The sequence below is a fragment of the Grus americana genome, chromosome 23 (genome assembly GCF_028858705.1).
Source record: "Grus americana isolate bGruAme1 chromosome 23, bGruAme1.mat, whole genome shotgun sequence".
NCBI classification, from domain to species: Eukaryota; Metazoa; Chordata; class Aves; order Gruiformes; family Gruidae; genus Grus; species Grus americana.
Genome location: NC_072874.1, coordinates 491,002 through 506,798, shown reverse-complemented (window position 1 = coordinate 506,798; position 15,797 = coordinate 491,002). Strand labels below are relative to the sequence as shown.

The window sequence follows — 15,797 nt, the reverse complement described above, 5'->3', positions numbered from 1 at the left end:
CAGGATAAACAAGGCGGTTTGCTGCCCCCCTTCCTTCTGCAGAAGCAGCTGCAGTGTCCGGGCTGACTGCTCCTCTTCACGCTTTTTATCCCAAAGGATCACCCCAAGAGTTTACAAATCATTTACGAACCCCACTGCCAAAATGCAGCCACCTTCAGAGTATAAAATACCCTTAAAGAAAACATCCAGCTGAAAACGCAAAGACACACAAAGAACAAAGCATCTCCTCTCGTGCAGACGACGAAGCCAAACTCCTTTTGCACTTCACTTGAAAGATACCTCCCCAACCCTCCTATTGATCGCCCCTCAGTCATCTGCCATACCGACACGAACCAACCCAACATAATCATCCTGTGGCAAATTTCAACACAGCTGCTTCAGAACAGTGACTGGCTAAAGTTAACAAGCAGAATAATCCCATTAAATCACAATTTTGATGTATCATCATGACAACTACCTGCCAGTTTATTTTTACTAAGCCACATCACATTTACTTATCAAATCTAGAGAAAAAAATTACAGACACAGTGAAAGTTTTTACTCCTTTATTGATAAATGCTTTCCAGACTTTCCAAACTGGATTTTTCAGTTAAAACCAAAACCATGAAATACTTTCAACCTAAAATCCTCCATGTCCTGCTTAAAAGACACAAAGGACAGCTCTGTTCTGACCCCAAAGGGAAAGCTTGCAAGCCCAGTTCTGGTTTTGGAAAACTAGAGCTTCAGAGTTGGCTTTTTAAATATGATCTTAAAGATTAATTTACAAAATGCAATAGAACTATGTGATATGATGCATGGCATTGAGATCTGCAGGACAGTGAAGAATCTTCAAACATCTTGAGCTGATGTCTAGAAAGGGGTTATTTGGCTTCTTTGCATCCTATAGGAAGAGATGACACATTACCCACGTACAGCACGCCTCACTCCAGGCTACTGAGCTTTCTTTCCAGTGTTACAGACCATAATGACACCAACATATACAGAGAAGCTGTTAGCAGCTGTGGATAACATCCATTTCTGATCATCTGGCAAGAAACTCCAAGTCTTTAGCAGAGAAGCCAGGGCCTGGAGCCACTGAGAAACGCATGGATGAAAATAAGAACCTTAATTTCTTCACCATTTTGAGTTGGGACATCTGACCACAACAAGCTTCACAAAAAGTGCTGAAGATGGCAATTCCAGACAAGCCACAGAAAAATGAATCATTAAAAGTGAGACGAGGCATTCAAGGAACCAAAAACCTTGTTCAGAAGTTAACCAAGAGCCAGCTCCAAACACAGGAGACAGACCTATGCAGTGAAATGACACTCCCGACACCAGCACTTTAATATGTACTGTAGGCAGACGATTGTCAGGATAAGGGATGGGCATTAACAGCCTATTTAGCCTCAAAGTTACTAGAGCATCTGGTGTGTCATTTTATTTCCCAGATTAGCAGTTTCACAAGACTCATCAATACATTATTCCTTCCTTGACATGTTGACTGCTAGGAACACTTCAGGGACTTACACAACATCTTTCTGATGCTTAATTAAAGTAAGATTTCTGAAGAATATTTCTTAAAGCTTCTATATTAAAGATTCCATTAGGGAGTTTGTTTTGTTTGTTAAAGAGTGGACTAAAAGCAAAGTGCAGCACCCAGACCTACATGGGCCTCCAGACTTGCAGCGTTCACTAATGATCACACTTTAGTCTGATTCTGGACGCTTTTAAGCAAAGCTAAGGACCGAGACACTCACCAGTCTTCCTGGTTTAAGAGGTAGCAGCAACTACGCCCACCTTCTGGGCAGCTTCTTTCTTGGCTTGGTGAGCCTGCAACACTGCAACAGCCTCCTCCACCTCAGGGAGACAAGTTATCTGGTGAGACCTGCTCTCTTGACCAAAACCTCCCACAGTTCACTCCATCTAAAGGAACAGCCCAGTTTACCTTTGACCGGAGGGACTCTGGAGACTCTAGCATGTGCAGCAGCTCTGAGTTGTCAATCTCTAGCAGCATTCCTGTGATCTTCCCTGCAAGGCTGGGGTGCATAGCTTGAATCAGAGGGAACAAACGTTCTCCTGGGCGAAAAAAAAAAAAAAAAGAGTTCAGACAGCAGAGTTTCAATTAAAAAGTCATCTTTGAGACCTGAGGGGATTTCCAAAGCAAAACAGTCTGTCAGAACTGGAGTTGCACTTACCCAGCATCTGTTTCTGCTCTTGGGGAGGGGCAGCAGCCAGCATGGAGGCCGTTAGCGGTTCCTGTCCCTGCACATGTACTGCAGGCTGAGGTGCCTATAGAATGACATACATGAGGGTTCTGAAATAGATACTAGGCTGATTGCTTCATATCTAGAGACAGTAAGATACTCCCTCCTTCTAAAACACAATCTTTGTCAAGCCTATAGCAGACTTAAGTTTCAGAAAAGGACAGATAAGGTGCCCTTGGTTCACAAACATGCTCCCTCCAAGTCCTGAACTCAAAAACCCCCTAATGTCTGTAAATGTCTTACAAAAACTAGATCAAACATTGTGAGATAAATATCGCAAATGAGAAATCAGGCATGGAACTTGCTCTTTCTGTACAATGCAGAGGTTTATGGGAGAAGCAAACTATGCCTTCAATGATATTCTGGTGAGGATTTGGCAAAGAGGTGAGAGAACAAATGGTTGCAAAATGGGAAAGCAAAGAACCAAGAAAAATATCCTTACAGCAAATCTGGGTGAAAAAGGGTTTGCAAGTAGAAGACACATAAACCAACCAGGCTGCCCCAGCAAAGGTACAACTGCCAGGTTTTTAAATTCCAAATTACGATGCCTGTCTGGGTTATAAGAGTAGCTTGAAGTTTCTGTAAGAACACTTCAGTTGCATGTAAAACCTGTTGGACTGCAGTAACTGCAGGGACTTCACAGCCCCAGCCCCTTTGTTACCTGCAAAGGCTGTACAGCTGGGTGGGGGCTGCGAACACTTGAGGCATATTTATAGGGAGGAACAGCTCTGGGAGCAGGGGCAGCTACAGGCGGACGAGGAGCTAAATTCTGCGCTGTGGTGCCAACGCCTGCAAAGGAAGAGAACAATTACAAGCACCTGTAGCAACACACAAGTTGTGACGTCTGATATTAACTGCTGAATTCAGACTATGCCCTGCACAGTCTAATATTTCTTTAGAAACTAGTGTCTCCAAGAATGCAACTGGCTACTTTAGGAAGGGGCTATTCTACCCAAACTAAACCATGCATTCCACATCCTGCATTTAAGATATTTTCTAGTTAATCACTGGAATAAAACAAATTTGGATGCTTTACTCTGAAAACAATATCCATGACCTACAGAGCCTTTTTTTTTTTTTTAAATTGTGTGGTAAATGTTGCAGAGGTGTAGAGATGAGTTCCAAACCAGTGGAAAGCAACCCATCTGGATTTCCACTGCTGTGCTGTAGCACCAACTGTCCCCAGACCTGCACTGCACAGCAAGGAACAGGAAAGATTCAGGTGCTGTCTCTGCCCCTTGCTCCAGGTGGCCTTTGGAAGTAGAAGTCAACTCTCGACAGCATCCCCCTCCCTCACAGACAAGGGGAAGAGCCTGGAAGGCAGACACCTTACCAACTCGCTGGGCAGCGGCAGGGAGGCCACGAGAGGCCGGAGCATTGCCGGCAGGGGCCAGATGGCGCAGCGCTGGCCGTGGTCCAGACTGGCGCATGGCATTTGGCATTCCCTGGAAGCCTAATGGAAGAAGCGAGGGGAAATCCTCAAAACGGAACTGACTGGCAAATCAGGACAGTCAGCTGCAGAAAGCAGGCTGGGGTTGTGCACGGAAAGGAAAGCGTGCATTGTTCTTGTTGGAAAGTACAGCCAAGAGGGTCATACAACCAAAATACTGTCTCTAGCACGCTCACCTTGAGGTCTTCCCCCTTGCTGCCAGCGTGGGTTGGGTCTCATCTGCGTCATTTGATTAGGTGCATAGTAAGTGGGTCTGCTCTGAGCCTGAAGAAAGATCAGACAAGCTCAGAGGCAACATCTAAGTGACTAACAAGCATTGTTGCCAGGACTCAACGCTCAGTTCACATTAAGAGAACAGGCAGCTGGGAAGTCACAGAATTAACTCCACTCACTGCACCCCTCATTAGGGGTGATTTGCTTACAGGCATAAGAAAGGCTCAATGAGATTATTGCAGCTGAACCATCAAAGGTCCAAGACAGGCTGAAAAACCACACTAGCTCAGCTTACCTGGGGCACAGCAGGCATGAAGTATCCCCCAGCAGCAGGCTGGAACTGATTAATGATGGTGTTGGCAGGCAAGGCTCTCATCCCAGCAATGCGCTGCATGTACTGATTAGTTAGATGGGCCTTCCGCTCTTCTTTCCTTTGTGCAAGTGCAACATACAATGGCTTTGAGCCCACAATTCGCCCGTTCATCTCTGTCACAGCTTTTGTAGCTTCCTCTGGAGAGGAAAAGCAGACAAAGCCAAACCCTTTGCTCCGTCCATCTTCCAGCATCACCTGCAGTAAAGATCAATTGCTAGTGGAGTACCATTACAAGAACTTGGCCTAAGAATCCGTATTTTTAAGGTCAGATTTCAGGCAGGTAGGACAGAACTGTTGCAGAGGTGTAGAGACAGGTACTCGATGAATGAAAAGTCACCTGTCTGGATTTACTCTGCTTTTCTGTAAGCACCATGTGTCCCCAGGCCCACACTGCACAGTAAGGAATGGGAAAGATTTGGTGCAACCGCTGAACGCGCATAGGGAAATGCCAGTGCATGCTTACTGGGAGTCATATCAAACAAGCATGTTTGCCACTTCCTGCCTCCTTTTCATGAGGGAATGAAGCAAGTTTTCTGTAAAATCCCACCGAGACCCCAAGAAATCTGTGTATTTACTAGTCCAGATGTTCTCAGGACCACAGTGACCAGGGAATACAAGAACTGTCCTTCAATCCCACACCACTGCCAGTTCCTTCTTCAGGCTTTAAAATCCAAATACCCCCAAACCCCACAGTACCTTGGCACTCGTTATTGACCCAAATGGTGAGAATTCCTTCCTCAGTTTTTCATCATCTATAGTGTCATCTAGGTTTTTAATGTATAGGTTAACACCCTAGAAGGGAGAAAACAGCAAGACATTCATAACATTAAAGAAAATCTTGAGCATATCAACTGTTAGCATCCATCTGCCAGAGCTGTAATTTGCCTGAAAACTCTTAATTTAGCATAATGTTCCTTTCGTACCACCCAAAGCTGAAGGCGATAAATGTTGCAAAGGCGTAGAGACAAGTCCCACTGCGGTGACAGGGAGCTTGTCTGGATTTCCTCTGCTTTCCTCTTGCATCATGTGTCCCCAGTCCAGCACTGTATCACAAGGAGTGGGAAAGATTCAGATGCGATCTCTGACATCACCCAGTTTTGCCATAAATTAGAGACAACAGTATAGGGTTACGCTGCCTCCTTCCATCCTTCTAGGTATCCCCATTTTAAACTACAGGAAACTGCATGACTTTTCTCATGTCCTCCTAAACACTTCACTGCCAAGACTATGACCTGATGCCCCTTTTGCACCCAAACACCATGAAATTGCCTTTACATTTTAACTCCCAGGATCTCTCATAGGACAGTGACCGACTACTTTGCCAACTCCTTTCAATTCCTGCCAAAAGACTGAAAACAGTGTTTAAGTTCAGAAAAGGAACAGATGATTTACCTGGTACCGGCTGAGTCTCTCTTGTTTTAGCTGTTCAAACTTCCGTTTCAGCTCTGCCTGGCGCTCAACCTTCTTCTGTGCTCGGCCTACAAATACCATTTTCCCATTGATGTCCTTCCCGTTCATTTCTTCTACTGCCTGGATAGAGGGTTCAAGAGGAACCTGTCAACTGCTGAAACAAGACAGCACCTGATCCTGTTAAGAACAGGACTGTCCAAAGCTCACATTGTATCCCTGCCTGGTAGCCAATAAACCAAGATTGCCGTATTACCTTTGCACTGCTTCTGTGTAACAGGCTAATTAAAGACAAACTGAAGTTATCAGGAGAGACCATGCTGACACCACCACTGTAGATGCTGGTTTAACAGCAACTTGTGAATTTATCTCCACTCCTTCTTGCAATTAAGGCCAAATTTTAACAAGCATTCTGCTTACAAAAGACCATTTCTAAGCGATGTTTTCACTCTAGAAGGCTTCCTCCTGGTGAAGCCCTGCATTGTAGTACTTCTTCAGCAATTAACATTCTTGTTTATACCGCTGTGTTCTGTGTGGATCTAGTAACCTGGAGAAATGCCAAGTTACCCTTGAATGTCAAGCTAGTAAGGTGCAAAAGGTTTCTAAGTGCCCACATCTAGAAGAGGTTATGTCTGAGGTAGAATCTTCTCTCATTTTAGTAACAGGCTCCTATGATAAACCAAGTAAGTTTTTCTTCTCTGAAAATACCCAAGCAGCATAAAGTCATACCTTGTTAGCATCTTCATGCTTTTCAAAGCTCACAAAGCCAAAGCCTTTGGATTTTCCGGTAGGGTCTGTCATCACTTTAACACTCAGAGTTTTACCTGTTACCAAGGGACAGGGTTAATAAAATACCATAAAACCATTTCAAGACTATTAAATTCCATATAACAGCCCCAGCCTTCTCTCCCTCATCTGTTGGTCAGCCTCTGCTTCCTGTCCACCATTTGGCACAACTGCTACTCACATCTCAACTCTTTGTATTCCCCAGCCTCAAAGTGACCCACAGAGCTACACGGCTGGCAGCAGCACTGCTAAATTACCATGGGTCATGAAATTCACAGCCTCATTAAAAGTGTTTCTGTATTTACCATATTTGCTGAAGAGCTCCTTTAGTCTTTCATCATCCATGTCATCCCCAAAGTTTTTAATATAAACATTGGTGAATTCCTTTGCCTTGGCTCCCAACTCAGCCTCCCGCTCTTTACGAGACTTGAATCTCCCAACAAATCTGTAAGAAAGAATGAAAATCCCAATAAGCAGCTTGTTTCCAAGTGTGGAAAAACAACGTGTGATTTGCAGTGAGGGGCAAAAAATGAGTGTGTAGTAGAAGCTGGGAACAGGGACAAGAAAGGGTGACAGGAGAAGGACAAACAGGCTGCAGATCAACCAGAAAAATCACCTATCTTATGGCAGAGAGTCGGACAAGGATGCCCACCCAGCTCTGCAGTGGAGAGAGTACTGGCCACAGAAACCCACCCCAGCCCACTAGCGAAAGGTAGCAAATCAAGGCTTGGTTAGGGAAACCCACCAGCCCTGTAATGGAGGGGTAGCAGGCCATGGCTTGGGCAGGGTCACTCACCAGCCCTGTAGTGGAGAGGTAGCAGGCCAAGGCTTGGGCCAGGAGAACCAGTGCCTTGTGTGTCCCTGTTAATACCGAGATGGATCACGGTTCATGCGATCGTTGCTGCTTCTGGCTGTGACACTCACACTTTGCGGTCGTTTAGCAGCATGCCGTTCATCTTCTCGATGGCTCTATCTGCAGCATCCTGGGTCTCAAAGTGCACAAATGCGTAGCCCTTAGAGCCATTCTCATCACACACCACCTAGACATGTGGAAGGAAAACAAAACGTCAACTCTCTGAACACATTTTCTCCTCTGTCACACTCAGACACACAAGGCCAGCACGCAAAAATAGGTTACTGCCAAGGGTCAACACTAGGAAGACGTTATGTGCGTTTCAGACTTGCACACCTCACGACCAAATCTAACATAACTGCAGCTATCCCTGACCTTTTGGTCAACTCTGCCTTTTAGAGACTCCACTCCTCACTCAGTGAAACGTGTCCCTTTCGCTTCCTACGCTGGATGTGTCTGATCGTGTCACCCCTATAACAGAACTGGATAAAGTAACCACATCTCACCTTGCAGGACAAAATATTCCCAAACGCTGAGAATGTGTCATAAAGTGCCTTGTTATCAATGGATTTGTCCAGGTTCTTAATGAAGACATTCCCAACCCCTGATTTCCTCAAGGAGGGGTCCCTCTGAGACCACATGATGCGAATGGGTTTTCCTTTGATCACATCAAAATTCATGGTATCTAGAGCACGCTCAGCTGCAAGAGAAGTCAAGAACAGATTTCTGTGGTTTGTTAAAGAATAAAGGTTTCCATCATGTGGGTGATAGTTTTCTCTGAATTTTGCTCAGCTCATGGAAACATCTGGGGTAATATCACGGGCAACCAATTTCAACGACTAACTCAATGTTTCAAGGGAGGTCTTTGCAGCACGGTCACTAGATATACTTAAGTATATAATAGGTTTAATAGACTATTTTAAGTTTACATGATAGTAATGTTTTAACATCCACAGCAAAATGAATGTCAAAAGGCTTGGGGTTTATTAGTTACATTCTTAACTATTACAAATGGTAAATTGTTGCACTCAAAGAACGAAAGGAAATACAGGAAACCGTGGGGGAAAAAAGGGAAGTAACAAAAGGGACTGTTTGGCTTGCCTGCTTTTCATGAAGCTCACATCTACCCATACTGATTTCTATTAAGAGAAAAGGATGATCTCCCTGTCAGGTCAGGGAAAATGTGCATGAACACATGGCTGGCTGGGCAGAAGACATGAGTCAGCCTCTATAACTTATGTGGCCAAAAAATTATTCCCAAGTTGCTCAATCTAAAGATGATGTCAAGAGTGGACAAAACTCTGGAAAAAAGTCCATATACCTGATCTTATTAACAGGGAAGTGTTTATGTAAATTCTAAAATCCCAAGCACTGTCATTCTAACCTACACTGAAATCCCCCCCACGATTCTATTTCTGCTACCTACTGATATATTAAAAGGATCATTACGTATACACATTAGGATCTTGTTCATAAAATTGAGATGCTTGGGACTCTTCTGTGCCAGAAAACACTCCCAGCATGGAGTGCACAGAGAAAAAGACAGGCTGTTAATTCCCAGCATGAAGCAGGGAAATAGGCATTAAAATCGAGGAATATTAACAGGGCAGAACCCAAGTCTTCCAAATTTGTTTGTCTCAATTCTTCCAGACCACCTTCATGCAATGATACTTGCTGATTACTTCAGGAGCAGCAAATTCAAGGAAAATGCCAATTCAAGCACCTTCTCTCATCTGACTGCTAGTGCAAACAGAGTAACTACTCAGCATTTCATGGAACAATCTCTAGGAACTCCAGTGAGACATTGCCTTACAAGTGTCCCTACCCCCAGAGTCAGTTTCAACTACTGCATGAAGTTTCTCAGAATTTTTCACGTGCTTTGAAAGTGTTTTTTCTTGTTGTTGCTTTTTAAATTGAAGTGCTGTTGTCACCATTTTCCCCAGTCCTTCACACATGTCCCCAGCTGGAAAACAAATTCTGATGGACTTCATTCTTGAAGCAGTCACACTTGCAAAAAAAAAAAATTAAGGACGAAAGTTACACTTGCTATAACTCTACTAGCTCTGTTTAGTCAAAGGTGTTAAATGCAATTAACTGCCATGCTAAGATGATTCCTCAGAATCTACTCTGAATCAATGCAACTGAGGTTCTTCCTGCAGTCCATTCCTGGTAGGCACTTCAGCAGGCAACTTGGTCTAGCTTGTCAAATCTGGCAGTGTTTATTTATAGCAGGGAGAGGTCCTCCAGAAGTATGTGTTGGCAAGGACACAAGCTAGTTGTATATACCATTTGCAGCAGAAACAGGGCTCCTGCTGAAAGGTGACAAGCAGATGAAGCAGTGGCATGCAACCAGAGGGAACCGTGAAACACTTTGCAGCAGCTACTGAGATACAGGCTAGTTCTGAACTTACTCCCAAGTTCTTTCAAGCTTCCTAAGCATATACTTAAGCAGATACTTTTGCACTGCTCTTTCAATAGCTTGCTAGTATTCCACTCTATTATTATACCCTGCTTGAAATTCACTCAGACACTTCTTGTGAGCAATGGTGTAAGAAAGCCCTAGATGGATGTTCTGATTTGAGGAAGGTCTGTCATATCCACAGGTGGAAATGCAATCACATTACACCAGGACCTAAGAAATCCTGTAAAAGATCAGCATGAGTTATGTGAATGACTCAGACTAAGCACATCTGATTCATTTCCTTAATCTGAGCAAACACCTTCTCATTTTCTTCTATTTAAGCCACAAAGCTTCAGCCATTTCAGTTCCTATATCTGTTTCTCTCCCACTGGTTCCTGTCATCCTTCCAGCAGACTCAACTGCAGCTCATATATAACATTTACACACTCTTAACTCCTTTCAGGCTTCCTTTTAATTCCACTTCCATAGCCCTCTAGATAGGGAAAGCATATGAATACTCCTTGCAGTTTGCCTCAGGCCTCAAAGTAATTAATCTCCCTTACAGGGTCCCTGATGCAGAGCTAACACAATGCTGGAATTAGCAACCATGGTTGAGCAGCACAAAGATAACCACACGCACACACACACAGATTCACCCATGAGAAACTCTGCACAAGGAGTTTTATTCTGCAAAGATGGCAGCTCCACAAACCTCTGGGCTCTCACATCACTAAGCAAAAAAGACCCAACAACAAAAGCACATAGTACAAATTTAACCACTTAGTTTTTTAAAAAGAGAGGTTGCATACAGAACAGACTTAAATCCCTTGATCACTGAAGTTAGAACAAAAGGCTGTTGGCAATGAAGCATATATAAGTAATCACTCCTCCCTTTTAACTTCATACCTGCATTTACATTACACAGGTCTTCTCTTTAAGGAAGAGACAAAGAGTTTATCTATACTCTCTTCTACACCTGTCTTCAGAGACACTTATCTTAATCCCAGCTCTGAGTTCCTTCTTGGCTTGGGAAATGTTCTGTTTTCTCTGTACTTTGGAACACCTTATCTCTACAGCCATATTAAAGTTTCTCTGCTTCATTATCTGAGTTGTCATGTCATAACTGTTGTCAATGTTATGAAACCCTGGAATGCAATTGAATTGCATGAGGAACACATGAAAAAGGAAATTCAGCTTTTCTTTCAAATGAAATGAGTTTGTTTTCTTTCCCTTCTTCACAGTCAAAAAGAATAAATATTACCAACTACAGCTGAGCCTGACCTAGCCAGAACTTTGAAACATTTCCTTAATCTGTCTATCACAGTATGACAGATTCAGTATTCAGTATTCACTGGTTACCTCGCCAAAGAACTGCAATCGAAAACAGCAGAGCTTATTTTCACTAAAAATAACCTCTCTGCAGCAGACTACCAGTTAGACAATGCATGTGCAGAAAGTAACCCCTTCCAGGGTCAAGCATCGCTCCATTAGCTAACAAAAATGTAAGAAAAAGTGCAAGCTTTGAATCAATTCAGACACAGGAACTCAAAGTACAGAACACATTCAGGATGGGACAGTGTGGTTTCCTGGTGGCCCCACACAATGGGGAAGAGTTCTGGCTACTTGACTTGCTCTATAGTCTTTCTCTAGTCATATGGACAGAGTCCTCTTTACCACACAAAAAAGTTAAACATTGTTTTCTTCAGATTTATGAAGCACTCATCCTTCCACAAAAGGTGCCAGGGAAATGCTATCATATATTAACTTAACACCTACCACCCCTTCAAGCATACTAACAATGTGTCCACAAGAACTTCCCTACAAGTTTTCAGAGCACAAAGCTTCCTGATCACTTTTACATGGCATTTTTCTAGCATCTGCTATCACCCATAATCAAAACAGATCCCTACAGCACTACAGAACACCCCCATCTTTTCACAGATTTAATAAAATGAGGTCAAAATGCACTTCTGATTACGCATTCCTGGAAGAAAATCCAGATCCCTCCTCCCTTCAGAAAGCCCTCGTGCAGGCAGCAGCAAATACTGCCACCTTGAAAACAAAAGCCAAATTTCTGCATTTGACGATAAGAATTATATTCTTCACATTCAGGTCTTTGTTTTGGGGCGACCACAACACACCACCAACAGGCTCACCTTTCCAAAGTTACCTGTTTATGTTCTGTGTTACATTTAGTACAGCAGCTGTTTTTTACTTATGCAAAGTAACACATGCTGCAGTTTGCCAGACAGAAGAAATAAGAAGCTTTTCAGAAGAGACCTCAATGAGGACAGTAGGAGTTTGAATATTTCTCCTTCCCAATATTAATTCAATGATTAGGTTTAAATCACTTGACCTTCTAAGACATACCAGTAACAAGACACCACTTACTTTGTCAAAGTATCACTTCAAGTACTGGGACTTCCTAAAATGTCTGCTGCCTCTCCAGGAGCCCAGAATGATGCAACCTCCCTCTAAATTCCTGCCTATTTATTACCATAAAAGATTACCTTGAAATATATTGTAAGGCCACCTGTCTTCATATTTGCATGAGGTGCAGAACTTCTTTCTGCTAAAGCAAGCACATTTGACTAGCCACCCTTCCCTTTTAACATCGTAACTACACATATCATACATGTCTTCTCTACTTAGAGAGAACTTTATATTTTTGCATCCCATCTCTCCAACATTTATCTAATCTGAGCTACGAGTTCCTTCTTGGCTTTATTTCTGCTGCTTGTTTTTATTTCTCTTATCCTGCAAAAATGAGATCATAGCCTAGACAAAGGCAGGTGAGCCCAGGTAACTAACTGTACCTTTGCTTGTACAGCACGTGAATGTACCAAGGCGGTTTTATAAGAGGGAGTCAGAGCAGACAGGTTCATCAGAGCAGGAGAGGACCACATACACCAGCTCTCAGGTTCTTTCCTTCTCACTGAAAAGTTTTAAAACGCACAAATACATTGCTTAGCCTGCATAAAAAGCACTTCTGAGAGTTCCATGAATGAGAAATTATGCACTGGGGTGCAAGACAGCTTTTTATCAGCCTGGCAAGAGAAAGAATCACAAGTGCTCAATCAGATCAGTCAGCATCCCAAGGAAAGGGCATGCAGAAGGCCCTCTGACCTGGGAGAGAGGATGAAAGCTAGGATGGCACACAGTCACAACAGACTACCCGAAATCCCACACATTCCAGCCAAGAACTCAATCCCAGAGACCCTGCTAGCTTGCAGAAATATAATTTTGTAATAATGTTTGTTTTCTACACAACAAATACTTTGATCCAAAGTCAATATATTACCCTGCGCAACAAACAGACCACTCTGCCGTCTGTAAAAATGTAAAGCAGGTTAACCTACTACAGGCTAAAGGAAAGTTTACTTGCTGCTGAAGTCTGTGTGGTTCTGAATTGATTCTGAATTAAAGGGAAAAGTTGACTCATCTATCCTTTGGATGTCTCCATCACATATAGATACTGCTAAATCACAGCACAGAACAATAAACTTGGCACCAGTCAACAAAGACTCTGAAAACTAGGGCAGAAAACCCTGACCCATTTTTCTTCCAGAAAAGACATGTTCCAAAATGACCTCTTCTGTCTCATCTCTCACATGCTACTGCTGCTGCTTCAGCTCTGAAATACCTACTTGAGCAGGAGCCAAATTAAACTATATAAAAAAAAGAGACAGTCTGGCAAGAGCAAATCAACCTGACTTCTGCATGCAAGACAACCTGGTTTCCCATGCGTTGAACAACGCATCTTCTTTCCCTTTAATACCAGAATATCACTTCCCAGACTGGACACACAGCACCTGCAGTCCACCAGATCTCCCAAATATTAAATTGGAATGAGCAGGCAGCCAGAGGTTCAGCCAGTGAAACGGAGCATTCAGCCAGGGCTGACCACTCTGAACTTTTTCTGCTAGGACTGACAAATAGCCCAAACCTACACAAAGGGGAACAGAGTGGAGATTACTCTCTTATGCGAGCTGGAACAAACCCAAGTGTCCAAAGTTTAATGTAAGTAAGAGAGAAATAGGCCTATCTATCAGAGATGTTACCAAGATGTGCATTTGCTGAGTATTTTGTAGACACCGAGCAGTAAAAATATTCCAGCTTCAGTTACTTGCAAGTGATTACTTACCCTGTAACTGTAACATTTTGGTAAGCAGTTTCATGGCAATACACCGAACAGCAGCGTGGATTAATGGAAAAAAGTGAATAAAAGTGAAGAAAAAAAGCCATAGACGTAGTTCTATAAGTCACTTACCATCTGCTGGCTGCTGGAAGTTGACGTAGGCATACCCAAGGGACCGGCGGGTGATCATATCCCTGCAGACCCGAATCGAGAGAACAGGCCCAGCAGGGCTGAACTTCTCGTAGAGCATGGCCTCGGTGACATCTGGGTGCAGGTCACCCACGTACAGCGATGCCATCGGGTAGCTGCTGGCAGCCGTGTTCATCTTCCACCCAGCACGCACTCCCACCAGGAACTAAGAAGGTTTTATTCTGGGGTTTCTTTAAGTCAATCTTTTTGTAAATATTTAAACTGGGGTAGAACTCAAAGTCTTATTTAAAAGCCTCACTAAACGGAAACCTGCAGAAACAGGGGGGCTGGCAGGAGGCCAGTGACCGGAGGGAGGGCGCAGTGGGGGGCACCGGCAGCTCTGCCACGCCAGGCCCCGGGACAGAGAGCGGCTGCGGGGAGAGGAGAGGCCTGAAAAATCAGCAAAAAACAAAGTTAAACGTCCAGGAGAGCGGGGCTAGGATATGCAGCCAGAATTCACACACCAGCTCCTCAGCGTTTCTCCCGTCAGCTCTGGGACAAAACCCTCCTCGACCTCCCTAAAACCACGTCCCTTACTTTGCTTTAATAGTCTAATTTAGCCCCAAATCTCCACAGCAGAGGCCGTTTGATTTTCTGAGGTTTAAAAAAAAATTAAAAAAATAGGAAAAATAATCGTCTCTCTAATATATATATTTATACGAATCTTTCTTTTAAAATTAAATCTTCTCTGCTGGGCTTGTATTTTATATATATATAAAATAGATCGGATCTGGTGGGGCAATAAACAACACGCGGCCGAGGCGGCGGTTGAGCGCCCAGAGGGGCGGCCGGGCTGACAGGAGGGAGCGGGCCGGAGCCGCGCTCGCCCGGCGCCCCCGCGCTTCCCCGTGCCCTCCCTGCCCTCCCGGCGTTGCGGTCCCGGCCCGGGGCGGCGCTGGGCCCGACACCGACTCACGCGCTGCGGCCCGGCGAACGGAGAGGCGGCAGCGGGCGGCGGGCGCCCCTTTATAGCCGCCGCCGCGGCGTGAGCGGGCCGCCGTGCCGCGGAGAGGAGGCGGCGAGGCCCGGCGGGGAGCGACCCCCGCCGCCCGACGCGCCGCCGCCGCCCGCTGCAGCGACCCCAGCGGGGAGGAGGACCGCTGCTCGGGCGGGCGGAGGGGCGGGGCCAGACCGGGCTGAGGGGGCTCGGGGCGGGGCGTCCTCCCGCTGCGGCAGCCCCGCCCGCCATTTTGGGGTCGGCAGTTTACGACCCTCAGCGGGGACATGGCGGCGTATGGCCCCTCAGGGTTGCCCTGCCGTTGCCCTGGCTCCGGCCTCCTCAAGTGCCCCAGGACAAGCTGGGCCTCCATTTCTTTCCGAATCCCAAATCCCCGGAGTGGTTCTGGCCCCTCACAATGAACACGCAGCCAGGCGCTCCCCTTCAGACCCCAGCCCCTCGCTGCTCCTCAGCAAGACCTGGTTTTCCTCAGGCTGCCCAACAACACCCACCCCTCACCTCTCAGGGATGTCCACCTCCCCCAAACCAGCAACCCACCCAATAAATAAGCACGGCACCTTCTTAACCCTATCAATCTATGTGGTTACCATGCAAAATGGCACCCAGGCAGCATTTGGAGAAGAGCTGTGCAGTCTCGCAGCTCAGTCCACGTACCGGTTCCATGACAGCTTGAGCAGCACCAAACTCTTGTCCCTGCACGAGGACGGTGGGCCAGATTTAGGGCAAAACAATCCTGGCAGGGACATGCACCCACAGCAACACCCCCAGAAGAGAGTTTTTGGA

The 15,797-nt window shown here is 45.1% G+C and overlaps 1 protein-coding gene and 3 non-coding genes across 6 annotated transcripts; all 4 read right to left on the bottom strand.

Annotated features, from left to right (window-relative positions):
- Positions 1 to 541: 541 nt before the first annotated feature.
- PABPC4 (poly(A) binding protein cytoplasmic 4) lies at positions 542 to 15,118 on the bottom strand. Of its 3 annotated transcripts, XM_054802534.1 has the most exons (15): positions 14,000 to 15,115; positions 7,835 to 8,028; positions 7,400 to 7,515; positions 6,781 to 6,920; positions 6,419 to 6,513; positions 5,675 to 5,812; positions 4,979 to 5,074; positions 4,205 to 4,477; positions 3,873 to 3,960; positions 3,580 to 3,699; positions 2,908 to 3,035; positions 2,178 to 2,271; positions 1,928 to 2,058; positions 1,740 to 1,839; positions 542 to 880 (listed from the first exon to the last, which is right to left on the bottom strand). In XM_054802534.1, exons 1-14 carry the CDS (start codon positions 14,190 to 14,192, stop codon positions 1,753 to 1,755), a joined length of 1,893 nt encoding a protein of 630 aa, XP_054658509.1. In that variant the 5' UTR covers positions 14,193 to 15,115; the 3' UTR covers positions 542 to 880; positions 1,740 to 1,752. The 3 variants fall into 3 exon arrangements, 2 of the variants coding, with proteins under 2 accessions (XP_054658509.1, XP_054658511.1); XM_054802536.1 differs by lacking the exon at positions 7,835 to 8,028 and having other exon boundaries at positions 14,000 to 14,166; XR_008573990.1 differs by lacking the exons at positions 542 to 880; positions 1,740 to 1,839; positions 1,928 to 2,058; ... (3 more) ...; positions 3,873 to 3,960; positions 4,205 to 4,477 and adding an exon at positions 5,206 to 5,325 and having other exon boundaries at positions 14,000 to 15,118.
- LOC129196001 (small nucleolar RNA SNORA55) lies at positions 3,340 to 3,472 on the bottom strand. Its single transcript, XR_008574011.1, has one exon. It is a non-coding gene; the product is annotated as a small nucleolar RNA SNORA55 (small nucleolar RNA).
- Positions 4,572 to 4,704, bottom strand: LOC129196002 (small nucleolar RNA SNORA55). The gene has a single exon (XR_008574012.1). It is a non-coding gene; the product is annotated as a small nucleolar RNA SNORA55 (small nucleolar RNA).
- Positions 5,226 to 5,358, bottom strand: LOC129196003 (small nucleolar RNA SNORA55). Its single transcript, XR_008574013.1, has one exon. It is a non-coding gene; the product is annotated as a small nucleolar RNA SNORA55 (small nucleolar RNA).
- Positions 15,119 to 15,797: the final 679 nt, after the last annotated feature.

Coding starts and splice junctions, on each gene's coding strand:
- PABPC4 (XM_054802534.1), bottom strand. CDS start 14,192: ATGAACACGGCTGCCAGCAGCTACCCGATGGCATCGCTGTACGTGGGT. Junction 7,516..7,834: donor GGAATATTTTGTCCTGCAAG/GTGAGATGTGGT, acceptor CCACATGTCTAG/GTGGTGTGTGATGAGAATGG. Junction 3,036..3,579: donor TGCCGCTGCCCAGCGAGTTG/GTAAGGTGTCTG, acceptor CTTCCTTTGCAG/GCGTTGGCACCACAGCGCAG.